Source organism: Heterodontus francisci, chromosome 37 (assembly GCF_036365525.1).
Source record: "Heterodontus francisci isolate sHetFra1 chromosome 37, sHetFra1.hap1, whole genome shotgun sequence".
Taxonomy (NCBI): Eukaryota; Metazoa; Chordata; class Chondrichthyes; order Heterodontiformes; family Heterodontidae; genus Heterodontus; species Heterodontus francisci.
In genome coordinates this window covers 1,920,684-1,937,341 of record NC_090407.1, presented here as the reverse complement: position 1 = coordinate 1,937,341, position 16,658 = coordinate 1,920,684, and the positions used below count along the sequence as shown (strand labels likewise).

Here is a 16,658-nt window from a genome sequence, read left to right as displayed (position 1 = left end):
AGAGACCAGGTCTCAGCTGGCCATTTAAGCTGCCTTGCCAGTTTCTCAAAAAACACAACAAATTCTTCCACATCTTCCTCATTGAAATTTGGAATTAGTTGAGTGAGTTTTAGCAATTTTTACCCAGCCCTGAATTATGCTCCTGCATATTTGCCATGCTTTCACTGGGGTTACTCTGTCGCCCCCTAGTTAACTCAAGCCGCTTTATCTCTCTTGGCATTCTTTCTGGAATATTCTGTCACTCTGTGTCTCTCTCTGTGTCTGTCTCTCTCTCTCTCTGTCTCTCTCTCTTTTTCTCGAATTCAAGTTTCTTCTGTTCCAATTATATCTTTGCTAACAATACCCTGTCTGGGTCTGCTCTAACACTGTTTCTACTACTTCAGATTCAAGGGAAAAATGTTGGCCACTAGCCTTAGGAGTTCAGACATCCTAGCTTTGCCACGTACAGTAAAGGCCTGCTCAAGTCAGGAAAAAGAATCCGACCCAAACCCGACCAATCCACAGCAGACCAGAGCCGAACCCGGCCCCAGTCCCTCCAATTTCACCCCGAGCCCGACCCCACTAGACCCAACCCAAGCCCGACCCGACCATCCCTTTACTTACCTTCCAACTGGGAAGCTCCATGAAGCTGCAGCACATGCGTGATGACATCATAGTGACATCACTCGCTCACTGCGCAGACTCCGTTTCGTACCGGACTCCCAGCTCAGCTAAGTTTTTTATTTTTAATGCTTACCGGCAGAGCACTTACTGTGTGTGCCCCACCCGAGCCCGAAAGCCGGACCCGGAAGAGTGGCCCGACCCAACCCGAACCCGATGTATGTCGTTGGGTCCCGTCAGGTTCGGGTCGGGTAGCAGGCCTTTAACGTACAGCCACACTGCTCAGCCATTTTAATCAACTCCTCCATAGACAGTGCTTTTAACTTATCCCAAGTTACTTCAACAAAAGCAAAATACTGCGGATGCTGAAAATCTGAAACAAAAACAAGAAATGCTGGAATCACTCAGCAGGTCTGGCAGCATCTGTGGAAAGAGAAGCAGAGTTAACGTTTCGGGTCAGTGACCCTTCTTCGGAACAGGGTCCGAAGAAGGGTCACTGACCCGAAACGTTAACTCTGCTTCTCTTTCCACAGATGCTGCCAGACCTGCTGAGTGATTCCAGCATTTCTTGTTTTTGTCCCAAGTTACTTCACCCTGGCTTGGGGAGCTACTAGCTTCAGTTTTATTTATTTATTTTTTTATTTTATTTTATTTAGAGATACAGCACTGAAACAGGCCCTTCGGCCCACCGAGTCTGTGCCGACCAACAACCACCCATTTATGCTAACCCTACAGTAACCCCATATTCCCTACCTACACTAGGGGCAATTTAGAACAGCCAATTTACCTATCACCTGCAATTCTTTGGAAGTGGGAGGAAACCGGAGCACCCGGAGAAAACCCACGCAGACACAGGGCGAACTTGCAAACTCTGCACAGGCAGTACCCAGAATCGAACCCGGGTCCCTGGAGCTGTGCAGACATGTTAGTATTCAATCACACACAACCACAAGAAAACCACAAGAAATCTTGCTCTTTTTGATTGGGAACAATTTGGCTTCCCACTTCCAGTTTCTCTCGTTCATCTGTGGTAAAATTCTGGACACTAGCACCCAAATTTCTGTTACGACCAGGTGAGAAAGGTGTCCCTTTCCGCCTTCACCTGGTCTTAGTGTAACAGGGTTTAATTTTAAACATGCTGCGTTTTGACCTCTCCCTTGGTGAATCCTTATTCACCGCTTTCCAATTATAAGGCAAAGAAACGAGCACAAACAGGCTTTCTTAGGTTTAAAGAAGAAAAGTGAAATTTATTAAAACTTAGCTAATTCAGTTAATGCCTACGGATACATGCTGCGCCCCACGCTCGAATGCATACGCGATAAGCACATGCAAATAGAGACAGAAAAGAGCAGAAGAAAAATAAAGTGGAGCGATTTGAGGCAATATCAGAAGAGTTTCTTGTTTCTGTGTTTCGAGCTCACTGTAGATTCCTCTTGTAGGTAATTCTTGCTTTTCATTGGGGCCCAGTATTCTTCTTAAACCTTGTTCACTGTAGGAGACTTTTTTCTCTTGGGATTCTTTTGTCTTCAATGGATTCCAAAGCTGGTGAGAATGAGATGAGAGCAGACAGGAGAGAGATGTTCTCAATCGAGGAACTTTGAGTTCAAAACTCTGTGGCAAGTTCAAATTCCTGCAACAGCCAGTTAGTCATGTGACTAAACTGGTCTGACCATGTCTTCTGTGTATTGGGAGCAGGGACTGGTTCCTTTGTTTCCAACAAAGTCTGTTAGTATGCAAAAAATTGTCTTTCCGGCTAGGGGCCTGGCAATTCCTTGTAATAGGCCCTCTTTTCTTCCCAGCAACAATTTGAAGTTTAATGTACATGTGGTGAAATTAATGTGCCTCATTCTTGATAGGTGGGGGCCTGTATGACACATTAAAGGGATTTTTTTGAATGTTTTTGGCAGATCTTTATTGATTTTGCTGCAGAAGGCAACCTAGATAGTCACATCATATGAACATACGAATTAGGAGCAGAAGTAGGCCATTCGGCCCCTCAGCCATTCAATAAGATCATGGTTGATCTGTTTTTGTCTTGAATTCCACACTCCCATCTACCCCTGATAATCTTTGACTCCCTTGCCTAACAAGAATCTATCTACCTCTGCCTTAAAAATATTCAATGACCCCGCCTTCACCACCTTCTGAAGCAGAGAGTTCCAAAGTCGCACAACCCTCAGAGAAAAAAATTCTCCGCTTCTCTGTCCTAAAAGGGCGATCCCTAATTTTAAAACCATACCCTCTAGTTCTAGACTCACTCACAAGAGGAAATATCCTTTCCACATTCAGGATCTTATAAACTTCAATCAAGTCTCCCCTCACTCTTCTAAACTCCAGTGAAAACAAGCCCAGTCTGTCCAACCTTTCCTCATAAAACAACCCACTCATTCCAGGTATCAATCTAGTAAACCTCCTCTGAACCACCTCCAACACATTTAACATCCTTCCTTAAATAAGGAGACCAGAACTGTATACAATATTCGAGATGTGGTCTCACCAATGCCCCGTATAACTGAAGCATAACATTGTTACTTCTATTTTCAATTCCTCTCATAATACCTGCATACTAACTTTTTGTGACTCATGCACTGGAACACCTGGATCCCTCTGCACCTCGGAATTCTGCAGTCATTCTCCATTTAAGTAATACTCTGCTTTTTTTATTCTTCCTGCCAAAGTGAACAACTTCACATTTTCCCACATTACACTCCATCTGCCAGATTTTTGCCCACTCACTCAACCTATCTTTATCGGTCTGCAACCTCCTTATGTCCTCTTCACAACATACTTTCCTTCTTATCTTTGTGTCATCTGTAAATTTAGCTACCATGTCATCACTCCCCTCACCTACGTCATTGATATAAATTATAAAAACGTTGAGGCCCCAGCACAAACCCCTGCGGGACTCCACTCGTCACATCCTGCCAATCAGAAAAGGACCCATTTATGTATACTCTCTGTTTTCTGCCAGCCAGCCAATCTTCTATCCATACTAATATGTGAGACTGCGGTGCTAACCACTGCGCCACTGTCAGACAATTTTCCAGGAAGGCAGTGCCCTTTAATGAGGGTGCTGGATCAAGTTAATGTTGAAAGTAATATAGTATGTATGTTGAGTAAAGAAATGTATTAAACCAGAAACCTTGAAAATGTAAGAACAATCGATCAGCTCCTGCTGTGGCTGAGCTATCAGTTCCACTCCAGTGCGTCTGTTCAGTATAGTGTACAACCCTGACCATTTCCTCACTGTTACTATATATCATCTGAATTTTAACATTTCCTCCTGCGTTATCAGTTTGGTTATTTGTAAACAGCAGACTGACTGTGAAATGTACTCTTTACTCCTGAACACTGATGTCAAAGATATCTGAATCCTTTTTTGATGAAATATTAGATTTAAATTGCAGTGATTTGACATCAATGGACCTTTTCAACCTTGAAAAGAGAGTGGTCTCTGAGTTAGAGAAGTGAATGGTTTAGAAACGGTGAATTTGAAACTGTCAAGAAGACAGCAAACTAGCAAAAGGCAAATTTAGGAAGCTCCTCACACACACAGTGGGCACTTGAAATGGAGGCTGAGCGGTTAATTGAGACGAGAATTCTGGCGTCATTTAGAAAACAGCTGGATGCTGTCGGGCGACTGTGCAGTCTATCCAGATGAAGGGGCTCAATGGCTTTCTTCATCTGTGTATGTATTTGGTGATGTCAATAGCAATGCACTTAGTCTGAAATTTTATCTTAATTTATAATAATTCTCCCTCATTCTCATCTTCTGGAGTGAGACAGTTATTGAGAGTTTCTCCCTATCTCACTACTGATTCCTTCATTATTTTAAATGCTGGATCACACTTTTAATTCTCCTTTTTTTAGTTCCATAACAATAGGCATCTCCTTGTAGTTCACTGATTTAAAACCTGGAGCAGTTTTCAAACCCTCACAGTTCAGTTGTAGAATCTCTTGAGAAAAAATAATCCTCAAACATACTCAGAGAAAGTTGCAGGCCAGAGGTGTTCATATAGAAGCCCAGAGATCATTTGCATCCCACCTTCCCTTTATTGCTCTATTCGTCTTTGTGCCTTTATTCAGGACCCATCCATATTTTCATGGAACTATCCATCCTGTAATATATTTAATTTTTCTCCTTCCTTTGGGAATAGAGGACTGGAGGGTTGCCAAAATAACACTTCTGTTCTAGAGTTGGGTAAGCTTCCAAAGTTTACAATATGTAATAGAATTAATACTCATTTAGAAAGCATGGATTAGTTAAGGGCAGTCAACATGGGCTTGTAAAAGGCAAGTCATGTCTGACAATCTTCATAAAGTTTATTGAAGAATTAACTAAATGCCCCGATAAATGAAATGCAGAGGATGTTATTGTGTGTGTATGAATTTTCAAAAGGTGTTTAAGGAAATGCTGCATAGGAGGCTGATGTAATAAAATTAGGGGGCTGTATTACACCATCATAGGAAACTAGCTAAATACAAAAAACAATTCAGTGGTTAATGGATGTTTTTGGATAGGAAGGATATAACTCTAGAGATTAGTGGTGGAACCATTGCTGTTAACATTTGTACATGTTTTGCAATTGGGTGTGGGGCCACAATATCAATATTTACAAATGACATAAAAATAGGGTGCATGATTCTATAGTTACGATGCAAGAGAATGTAGGAAAGAGTACAGAAATAGAGGTTAATAGATTGGATAGATAGATATTGAATGAAATTTAATGCATAGAGGTGATGCATTTTGGGAAGAAGAATAAGAAAATGTAAGCTAAATGGCCAAATCTTTGAAAGGCACAGAAGAGCAGAGAGATTTTAATGTTCAGGTACACAAATTTGTAAAAGTGGGAGGACAAGTTGATCAACCCACTTTAAAAAAAAACAATGTATATGAAATCAAAAGTTTAATAAAACTGGCATAAAAAACAAACAGTAATGCTACACCTATACAAATCTCTGGTTAATCCACAGTTAAGGATACTGTATCCAGTTCTGGATGTACTACCTTGGGGAGGAGGGAAAGGCCATGGAAAGGATACAGAAGAGATTCACTAAGATGATGCCGGGAATGAGAGACTTTAGTTATGAGAGGAGTCTGAAAAATTTAAGGCTCTTTTTACTACAACAGTGAGGTTGAGAAGATTTGCTAGAGGTCAGAATTACAAAGGAGTGCTAGCCACGGCTCAGTGATAGCATTCTTGCCTTTGAGTCAGAAGGTTGTTGGTTCGATTCCCACTCAAGACCTGAGCACTTAATCTATATTGATACTTCAGTGCAATACTGAGGGAGTACTGTACTGTCAAGGTGCCTCTTTCAGATGAGATGTTAAACTCAGCCCCTGTTTGCCCTCTTAAGTGGACATAAAAGACCCCGTGGCACTGGAAGTTCTTTCCAGTGACCTGGCCCACATTTAACCCTCAAAAAACACCTATAAACAGATTAACTGGTCATAATTACATTGCTGTTTGTGGGAGCTTGCTGTCCAGAAATCAGTTGTCACATTTCCTACATTACAACAGTGACTACACTTCAAAAATACTTCATTGGCAATAAATGCTTTGGGATGTCCGGTGGTCATGAATGGAGCTACAGAAATGCAAGTCTTTCAATCTTTAAAACTAATTCCATTGTTCAGTGAGTGGATAATTGGAGAGCATAAATTTAAGATCACCAGCCAAAAGTGGCTAGGAATTTATTTTATTATGCAGAGGGTAGGCAACACATATAATACATGATCAGAAACAGCAATGGAAGCCAAATCCATAATATCTTTAAACACTAAAATGAATACATTTTTGAAAAGGAAAAATGTAAAGAAATATAGGGAAAGGCCAGAGGAAATGGACTAAGTGGATAGCTCCTTCAGAGAGCTAGCACAGGCACGACAGGCTGAATGGCCTCTCTCTCAGCTGTAAAATTCCATGATTCCAATCTGTATTCTTTATATCCACTTATCAGCTGCAATGTGGGAAACTGAAGGCGTAGACTTGTCCCATCACTCTAGAGCATTTCAGATTGGCCCTTGACTGAGCTAGACACTGCAATTGTAATTTTTGATTTGAAAAAAAGTTAGTGAAAGCACTGCATGGAGATTTATTCTTGCAGCAAATTTGCTGTTGAATGTTTAGATTTTCATGTCCTTTGATATCCATAGAGAGAGCATGTCAAGTACCCAGAAGACCCCAGACAGTGGTCATGTATCGCAGGAACCAAAGTCTGAAAACTCATCCAATCAGAGCTCTCCAGAGATGCCCACAACTAAGAACAGGTGTGTTCAAATCATTCTGGGTCTTATTGATTTGGTAAGAAATTAAAGAATGCTCTTGCTATTGACAAAAATTTTGATATTCCTGTAGAAGGAGACAACTGAAATAAGGCCAGTGCTAAAAGCAAAGATCTATACTGCTTTTAAGTGCAATTTTATATACAATTTCTCAACAGGTTTATGCCCTTTTCGTAGATATACAGTTAAAAGTGCAGAAAGTTGTATTGTATTAAAAAAACAAGTTTATTTATAAAATTGTTGCTTTATATTTATTACAATAGAAAAGTTTAATCTTGCCTTTATATTACAGCAACGTCAGCAGCGGTAGCTCCACTTTGGAAGCTCTGAAATGCGCTGCTGGTTCTGGAAGACGAGTCACCTCAAAAGCAGCACATTTGGCTGTCCCTGCAGCAGCAGCAGTGTTGTCCCTGGAATATGCCCTGTTTGCTCTAGCTCACGGTTTTCCCATCGTTGGCCCATACAAGTTTTATCCTGCAGGTCGAAATAAAAGCTGCCATTGTGATTTTTTAAAATTAGATGAACACAAATTGAACTCTAGCAAAGCAAAAAACAAATTAATCAGTTCTTCTGTCAGTAGCTCAAAGCCTAGCTTTATGCCCTGTGAAATACAGTGGGCGGAAATTACCGTCAAATTAATGCTAAATGGCACTCACCATTATTCATGCACAAATTGCACAGCAACTTCAAGTGAGGCCAGTTGCACTGCTCAGTTATTGGCTTATTAGCTTCCTAAAAACAGCCTCTCGCTGTCCGACTCTCTATTAATTTATTGAATGATGTGAATTTCCTGCATTTTTGCGCCAGATGTGAACTAAACTTGCTACAGAAAGTTGGGGCTTGTTCATTTCAGTCTAAGTACCCTTTATATTGGCCTGATAATTGTTAATTACTGCCAAACAACCTCTCCTGCGCTGAGAATTTGCTACAAGTGTGGACTCTTATTTGTTCAACTTTTTACTATTACTTTTTTCACTTTATCTTTCTATCTCTGCTTTTCCCTCTCGATCCAATTTTTCTTTCCCTCTCTTTATTTTGCTTTTAGTACTTGATTCCAAATTGAATTTACTATTCTATCTTACACAGTAAATTCTGTGCAATGAGAGGTCACTGCCCACAGGCTGAACCTTTACTGGGGAAATGAGAAAAAATAATCTAGCCTTTACCTTCTAGAACAAAGAGTCACCTTAGATAAACGTAAATTTTCTCCCCTTATAGAGCAATAATAAATCAGAAGGCTTCAAACGAAGGCAATCAGGATCTCTCACGATCATCTTCAAATGCCAGCAGCTTTGCCAGTGTTGTGGAGGAGAATGAAGCTATCGACGACTATGACACTGGAATGGTAACTGAAAACGTTAAATTATAATGAGCTTTTTGTTAATGCAATCACAGGAACAAATCTACAGTTAAGCTTGAATCGTTGCTGTCCAACTGTTGTTAATTGACATTCATTCTGCCCAATTTTCTCCCCATTCCTTTGCCCTCTCTGAAGTTTCATGCTGGGGTGTGGTTTCTCTGGAGTTGACAACCCTCCGCTTCTTTCCCAGAGGATCATTCTTCACATGTTAGCGTAGTGAATGTTGGGGTATTCAGCTACAGCAGCAGCATCACATTCAAGCTCAATACTGTCCCATCTGACAGCCAGAAATATACACCTCCCAGCAGTAATCACTGATAGTGATCGGGGTAGGGACACTGGCTGACTTGTTGCCGCTTCATACTGAGGGCTCTAAACCATCCTTGCAGTGATCAACTAACTTGGCACAAACTGGACATGTAACCAGGGATCTGCCTAGCCTGTATGGTTTAGCTCCAGATAAAAGATTACATTTCTCTCTGAGCAATTGAAGGATCTGGGTTAACACCATCTCCCGTGTGAATTTTAATCCTTCATAATGTAAGACTCAGCCAGTAGTTTCTTAGCAAGTGTTACTCTGCAATCTCATCAATGTTTATGAAAATATTTCAAAAGTAGTAATTGACAGTAAAATTGTGCAGCAGTTAATGACCATTCTTTTTCAGCATGATTTTTTTTTTTGCGAGGTCTTGATGAGACTATCCTTAGTGATGGTTTTATTGGTCAGCGTTATACATTTTCCTATACACAATTTGCCCCTCCAGTTGAATTCAAGATCATCTTATTTCCAAAAAGATTTTTGTTTAAAGGGAAAAATGTCTCAAAGAGCCCCTGGTCATGGATAAAACTGCAAGGCACAACATCTATTAACAGGCGATGTCTGTTCTTGTCTGCTGTGGGGCTTGACAGTGTTTCTGGCAGTTGAGAGTAAACACAGGCTGTGTGTGCATTATCTCCACCTCTAGTGTAATGCCTGAAAGTGCAGATAGTGGGAATGATTCACAGGAAATGTATTGATACCCGTGTGGCAGCTATTTACTGTGATGCAATCCCTGCACTGGCATTGGGAATGCCAAATAGCGGGCACATCCTTTGTAATCCAAGCTCTGGACTGAAGAACTTGCCTTTTAAAGGGGAACTATGTTCGTGAAAAATAAATGTCAATTTTTTTTCCTTAAGTGACACATTGGTACAATTTATGTCATATAATCATCGTGTCATTTTAAAAATTATATTTACTCAATATATACACAGGACTGTACAGGTTTAATATATAGGAAGCAGAAAAAACATGATTTCATACCAGTCCTGCTGCATCCACCATATCCATCCATCGGCAGCATGTGTAGTGAAGCAGAACAGTTAGCCTGCAGAGGAAGATTATAGTGGTGCCATATGATGGGTAGTGCTGTACTGATATTCCTCAGGACAATCCTATCAACACTGCTTGTTCTGCATCAGCAGCCCACTCGATGCCATCAGCTGTGAACAGGGTAATGCTAATCCATTACCCATAATGCTGAACTATCAGTCGTGATAGTGCTTAGCTTTTATCATGTGGCAACCTCTGGGAACGCACAATTTTTCTTTGGCAACTGGTGATCACAAGGCTGACCAGATCAACTGAAGATCATCACAAACATCAACGAGGCTTATTCTGTGAAGCATCAGAGTGATCCCACACCTTGCAGTATTTTGTTTTTGAACCACGCCGTCCATATAAAAATGATTTAGTAATTAAACCCCATGGCGTCTTGTCCGACAGACTAGTGGAGATCTGGCTTTTAATAGATGGGTTTGACCACCAGCTCTATATTTGTAACAGTGATGCAGATCGGAAGGACTGTCATTCTGAAGCAGTCACTTGTTGTATCTTGTGGCAGTGATCACTTACTGTATATTGTGTTGTGTTTCAAAACTAGCACATTTTTCTTGTCCCCATGTGCATTAGTATTTTCTTGCCTCTTACCTTTTAGGTTTTAGATTCTCCCCTGTGCCTGCACTCCCAGTGCCACACTCTACACCCTGGCCAATAAGATACACCGAGTACATGTTCCTTGGCCTCTGTTGCTGCTGCTGTCGAGTCAGCTGAGAAGTTCTGGGTGTCATCCTCAGTAGGGCAGGACTCCAGATGGCTCTCTTTTGGCAGAGGAAGAGGGAGATAAAAGTATTGAAAGCAGTTCCAGCCCCCACACATTTCCCCCTGTCACCAATACGCTCAGTCATGCTGAGGTCTGATTCCACTCGTGCCTTCCAATACTTTGCTCAATTGGTCATTTGTGTGATGACATCACAGCTGATCCTAATCCTATTCTCACATGATATCCACACACATTGTAGCAGAACTTATCATGTGATCATCAAGAGCAGGAAACTAGCTGATATTCTCATACCAACTTTGCCCAGCCACATACTCTAGGATGATTCGAACAATTGTGATGCTTTGACCACTACCCTGACTGAAGTTAACCGACTTATCAAAGAACAGGGACTGACACAGGATCCTTTGTATGAACTGACCACTTTGGAGAAATAAAAACAGAGAATTCTGGAAATACTCAGCTAGTCAGGCAGCATCTGTGGAGGAAGATAAGAGTTTAGCAATGAGGGGATTGTCCAATGAGGAGAGATTGAAATCTCCTTGAAGCATACAAAATTCTTAGTGGGCTTGACAGTGAATACGGAGAGGCTGTTTCCCCCCGACTGGAGAGTCTAGAACTAGGGGTCAGTCTCAGAATAAGGGGCAGGCCATTTAGGACTGAGAAGAAGAGAAATCTTTTCACTCAGAGGGTTGTGAATCTTTGAAATCCTCTTCCCCAGGGGGCTGTGAATGTTCAGTCGTTGAGTCTGGTGGTTGTTGGTCGACACAGACTCAGTGGGCCGAAGGGCCTGTTTCAGTGCTGTATCTCTCTACGACTCTATATTCAAGACGAGATCGATAGATTTTTGGGGACTGAGAATCTGGGAAAGGTTGGGAAAATGGAGTTGAGATAGCAGATCAGCCATGATATAGAGTAGCTCAAGGGACCAAATGGTCTATTCCTGCTCTTATTTCTTGTGGTTACGTCAATGGCCTTTGTCAGAACCATAGAACTTATTTTCTGCTTCCAGCCTTTAGGGTTACTTGATCCTCTATTCCCTATTTACCAATGGTACTCTGATTAAAGTGACGAAAAACTGCAGCTGGAATCTGTCCAAATTCAAATAGAGTTTAGCACAGCTGGTAGAACATAGCAGTACAAGAAAACAAACACTCTTAGTAATCTCTTGCACCTGCCCACTGCATAATCCCCAGTTAAACACTCCAAGGAATCCTCTTTTTTAAATAAATTTGCATTTCTGTCTACTCCGTAATTTGCTGAATTAGTAACCCTACAACCATCATAATAATCATTCACTGTAAAAAAAAAACACAGCAGTGCAACAGTTGGGACCTAAAAAGCTTTGCAGGATTTCTGCCACTATTAGTGCCCAATTGCTTAAAAAATAAGCAAATTACTTTACACATCTTAACAGTATATTGGAAAACAGTCACGTCCAGTAAATTGGCCCAATGCAGGGTCAGTGAGGTTTAGCAAGAGAAAGCAAAAATAATAGGTGTTAAGTCATTATGGAAAACAAAAACAAGCAAAAAGATTGTTTTTGAAAAAAAGTACCATCTGTACAGAGACAGATTGTGCTATTAAACTCAACTACAGATTAATAAAGATTTCAACTAAATAATGGTGCTGTTGAAATAAAATATCTTAATGCAATGGGCAAATGTAAAGAATCTTCAATAATATTTTTTTCCTGCCACATCATCTCAGTAATCAGGCAGAAGTTCATGATTAAACATGCTTTAATTTTTCCTCGGTTCCCCCCCCCCCCCCAAAGCATATTGTTCTTCATGGATCCTACATACCCAACTACAGATTAATCTCTGATGTTTGTTTGTGTAAACAGGACAGCCTTTCTTCTGTGGGAACACCTCATAAGAGGGATTCCTTCACCTACAGCACATGGCTGGACGATAGCATGAGCATGACCAGCAGTGGAAGCTCGACAGGTATGTTTGAATAGTTTAATATCCCGTGTACGTTGAAAACAAATACATCAAACAATCAATCACATACATCATTCACATTCTTTCCATTGGCACCATCTACACCTCACCCTATGAACTTTCCAATGTCTGACTGAGATGTCCGAAAGCACTTTACACCTCTTCGCAACATTTTAAAATAAGTATGCCATTATACCTATTCACTGCATCTTTGTGAAAACAATTAACATGTACGAACTTGTGTTTTCCATTTCCTCCATTTTTGGCAGTTCTCTTGTCCAGTGAATGGAAACCTAAATCATTAACCTGTCTTTTTTTTCCGATGCCAGGCATTTTCTGAGTCTTTTTCCAGAATTAATATTCACAATTTTCTTTTTAATTGATTATATTTACATATTTTGGGCTAGAAATTCGTTTAAGCCTGTTTTCAGGCCAAAGTAGGCAACACGTTCTGAATACCAGGCCTGAGGCCCATACGAAATTGGGTCTCCAGCATTCTCAGCATAATTTTGGCAAGCTGTAGACACCAGTTGCCAATTGGCTAACCATCAATCTGGTTCCGAACCAGCATGTTCATTCAGCACAAAACTGCCTGATTGGCAGTTCTGATGACCGGTCACTGAGCTGAAATGTTAACTCTGCTTCTTTCTCCACAGATGCTGCCAGACCTGCTGGGTATTTTCCAGCACTTTTTGTTTTTATTATCCCTGATTTGGCAGTCTTACTCACAAAGTCAGTAAAAAGGGCTGGTGTGGCAAACTCACACTGATGCACAATTCAAGGCAAGGCGAGATTATGAGGCAGAAGGGTACTATCAGACTGGAATGTGGGAGCAGGGAAGGAGAGATGGGTTGGTTCACTTGACCCATCCCTGGGATAAAGGACTTATGAAGAAAGGTTGAACAGCTTGGGCCCTTGCCCATTGCAGTGTAGAAGAATGAGGGGTGATCTTATTGAAACATAAAAGATCCTGAGGGGACTTGATAGAGTGGATACCGGGAAGATGTTTCCTCTTGGGCGGGAGATTAGAACTAGGGGACATAGTTTAAAAATAAGAGATGACAGAGATGAGGAGAAATGAGGTCAGAGACTGGGAATTCTGCAGTAACTCACCTCCTGTCTCCCCAGTGCCTGTCCACCATCGACAAGGCACATGTCAAGAGTGTGATGGGTGTCTGGATGGGTGTGGCTCCAACAACACTCAAGAAGCTTGACACCATCCAGGACAAAGCAGCCCACTTGATTGGCACCCCATCCACAAACATTCACTCCTTTCACCACCGACGCACAGTGGCAGCAGTGTGTACCATCTAGAGGATTTACTGCAGTAACTCACCAAGGCTCCTTCGACAGCACCTTCCAAACCCGCGACCTCTACCACCTAGAAGGACAAGGACAGCAGATACATGGGAACACCACCACCTGCAAGTTCCCCTCCAAGACATACACTATCTTGACTTGGAACTAGATCGCCGTTCCTTCACTGTCAGCTGGGTCAAAATCCTGCAACTCCCTTCCAACAGCACTGTGGGTGTACCTACCCCACATGGACTGCAGTGGTTCAAGAAGGCAGCTCACCACCACCTTCTCAAGGGCAATTAGGGATGGGCAATAAATGCTGGCCTGGCCAGTGATGCCCACATCGCATGAACAAATATAATTTTTTTTCTCTTGAGGGTGGAATTCTCTTCCCCAGAAAATACTGGAGGTTGGGTCATTGAATTTATTCAATATTGAGTTAGATAGATTTTTGATAGATGAGGGAGTCAAACGTTATGGGCGACAGACAGGAAAGTGGAGTTGAGACCACAATCAGATCAGCCATGATCTTATTGAATGGCGGAGCAGATTCAAAGGGCCAAATGGCCTACTCCCTGTTCCTAAATAGTGGGGCAGAAGGCTTCGGATGGTGGGTTTGGAGGGGGTGCTGCTTGGCCAATTATGACAGCAAGGACAGGCCTTGATCGGCAGAAGGTTGGCTTGATGGGCCAGGGGGATGTCCACAGATGCAGCATGAAGCTCCTTCTGTTCTTCCCAACAATATTCCTCAGCCCTGAATTGTTCCATCAGTGTGTGATCAGTGTCTGAGTAAGGCTGCCAATTAGGGACAGTTTTGTACTGTATGAACTTGCTGGTTAGGAGCCAGATTGATGAGGTCCAAACCCATCTCAGGTAGGAGCCCAACAGCTAACAGAGGAGACTTTTCTCCCTGGTTGTTTTAAACCATTCATTTTCATGACTTCTCAGCAGTGCTATCTCAGGTAAACAGCTGCTGAATAATTATGAAACCTACAGATGCTCACTTTTTTTTAAAAAGTCCAAAAAACTTTACAACAAAATAGTTTTCAGAGACATAATTTCCTTGTCAGATCAATCCTAATTTTTCAGGCAATCTTAGCTTCAAACATTAACTGTAGTGTCAGATTTCATTAAACAGCTTTAGAGCTTAATTTTTTTTTTGCCTGCTGGCGTTTTGTTCTCTTTTCTTGAGTTCCATCTTGAACACACTACTCTTGCCAATTCTTTGATGTGTGTAGGTGTCCCACGTCCTCTCCTAGATGTTAACAAAGCTGGTGACTTACCGAGGCCTGAGATCAGAATTAAACTCGAGAGACCCGAGCAGCAGAAACTCAATCAGGTAAGAATACTGCATATATTGGCATTCCTGGTGACTTTTTAATTTAATTCTCAAATCTTTACATTGTACCAACTCTTGTCTACTCTGTGCCTGTACTAATTGTAGGTTCTCAGCTGGTACGTCCTGTTGTTTGGTGTCAATTTTGGTCTGCTGAACATTGATTTTCTGTAAAGGCTTTAGTTTTGTTTTAGTAACAGCAGCATTCTACAACTTCCAATTAGAGATGTGTAAAGGAAACCCGATGCGAGCCCGAATTCCGGACCCGACCCCGATACATGTCATCGGGACCCATCGGGGTCGGGTCAGGTCAGGTGGCAGGCCTTTACATTAGTACACGGGTAAAGGCCTGCTACCTGACCTGAGCCCGACGGGATCCGACAGCATGTGTCGGGTTCGGGTCTGGTCGAGCTTCCGGGTCCAGCATTCAGACTTAGCTTGGGTTTCCTTTGCACACCTCTGCTTCTAATCATCATCATTTGTGCTGATGTCTTTGATTAAGTAGTGGCATTACACCCTGTGGACCTCCATGTTATTTTGCCCGTCAGTCTGGCCAAATGCCGGGCAGGAAATGGACTAAAAAATAATCTCTGCATGCTGGAATCTTCGGGTCCTCCCCCAACTAATGCTTTCCTAAACTCACTCCCCAGAAAGAGCGGGGCCAAAACTACCTCAAAAATTGGGCATTAGCAAACCTTTAACACAGACTCACAACTCACACTTCAAACCCTCACACAGACATTCCACACTAGTGGAGAGAGAACTAAGGTAATAAATTAAGATTATTTCGGGTACCAGGAATGCAATGTCCTATTTTGCATTGTAAATTGTACGGAAAAATTTGCATGGTTATTGAAAGAGAGGAAGGGAGCGGGGAGCGGGACTAATTGCATAGTTGTTTCAAAGAGCTGACACAGCCACAATGGGTCAAATGGCCTCCTTCTGTAATAAAGAGAGAAAATGCTGGAAATAGGAGGTCAGGCAGCATCTGTGGAGAGATGCTCCATTGTATTTTGCTGTGTGATTATGAGCAGCTTCAAATAGAAGATGCTTAGTTTATCTTGGCACCTGTTACTCTGGAACCTCACCCTGTTTACATCGTGAATGGTGAATTCTAGATACCATTTCAACACAGCAACTGCTTCACGTTAACCCAGCACAAACCAGTTTACAAACCTGGAACCTTCCACTCAGTAAAGCTCAGTTACACAGAGGAGATGGCACTCACCAGCTGTGCATTGGGGAAGCCCACCTTTAAGATTTGCACACACTTGCGCACACACACACACATATGGACACATATAAAGACACAAAATATATTTATTAATGAAGATAGAATCAGCAAAAAATGGTCCGGTTTAATCATTCTTGTGAAATAGAAGGGTGCCAGAGCCGAGGGAAATTTGGTCAATAGGATGGCTGAATAATAGATCAGAATTAAATTGAATGGCAGATGTAAATGGGAATCTGTTCTTTCATTGCATATGCTGGTATATGTTATGTTTCATGTAAACTGTGCATATTGCCTGTTCTGTATGTTTATGTATGAATTCAACTTCTGAGTCATATATTAAAGTGTAATCCAAGGATTATGTCTGATCATTATAATCCTCCAACTCTTGTCACTTACCAATCCTAAGAATAGATCACAGTGGTAAAGAGCTTATTGTATATTTTCACTAGGAGTAATTGTAGTCTAGTTTCACATTGATGAATTTATCTTGCACTT

At 41.6% G+C, this 16,658-nt stretch overlaps 1 protein-coding gene across 13 annotated transcripts in view; it reads left to right on the top strand.

Annotated features, from left to right (window-relative positions):
- rap1gapa (RAP1 GTPase activating protein a) overlaps positions 1-16,658 on the top strand; it is a 475,427-nt gene that overhangs the window by 429,302 nt on the left and 29,467 nt on the right. For all 13 annotated transcript variants that reach the window (XM_068016826.1, XM_068016824.1, XM_068016829.1 and 10 more), the window contains 4 exons: positions 6,761-6,874; positions 8,108-8,234; positions 12,195-12,297; positions 14,832-14,932. In XM_068016826.1, coding sequence (XP_067872927.1) covers positions 6,761-6,874; positions 8,108-8,234; positions 12,195-12,297; positions 14,832-14,932 — 445 coding nt within the window. The remainder of the gene's footprint in view (positions 1-6,760; positions 6,875-8,107; positions 8,235-12,194; positions 12,298-14,831; positions 14,933-16,658) is intronic.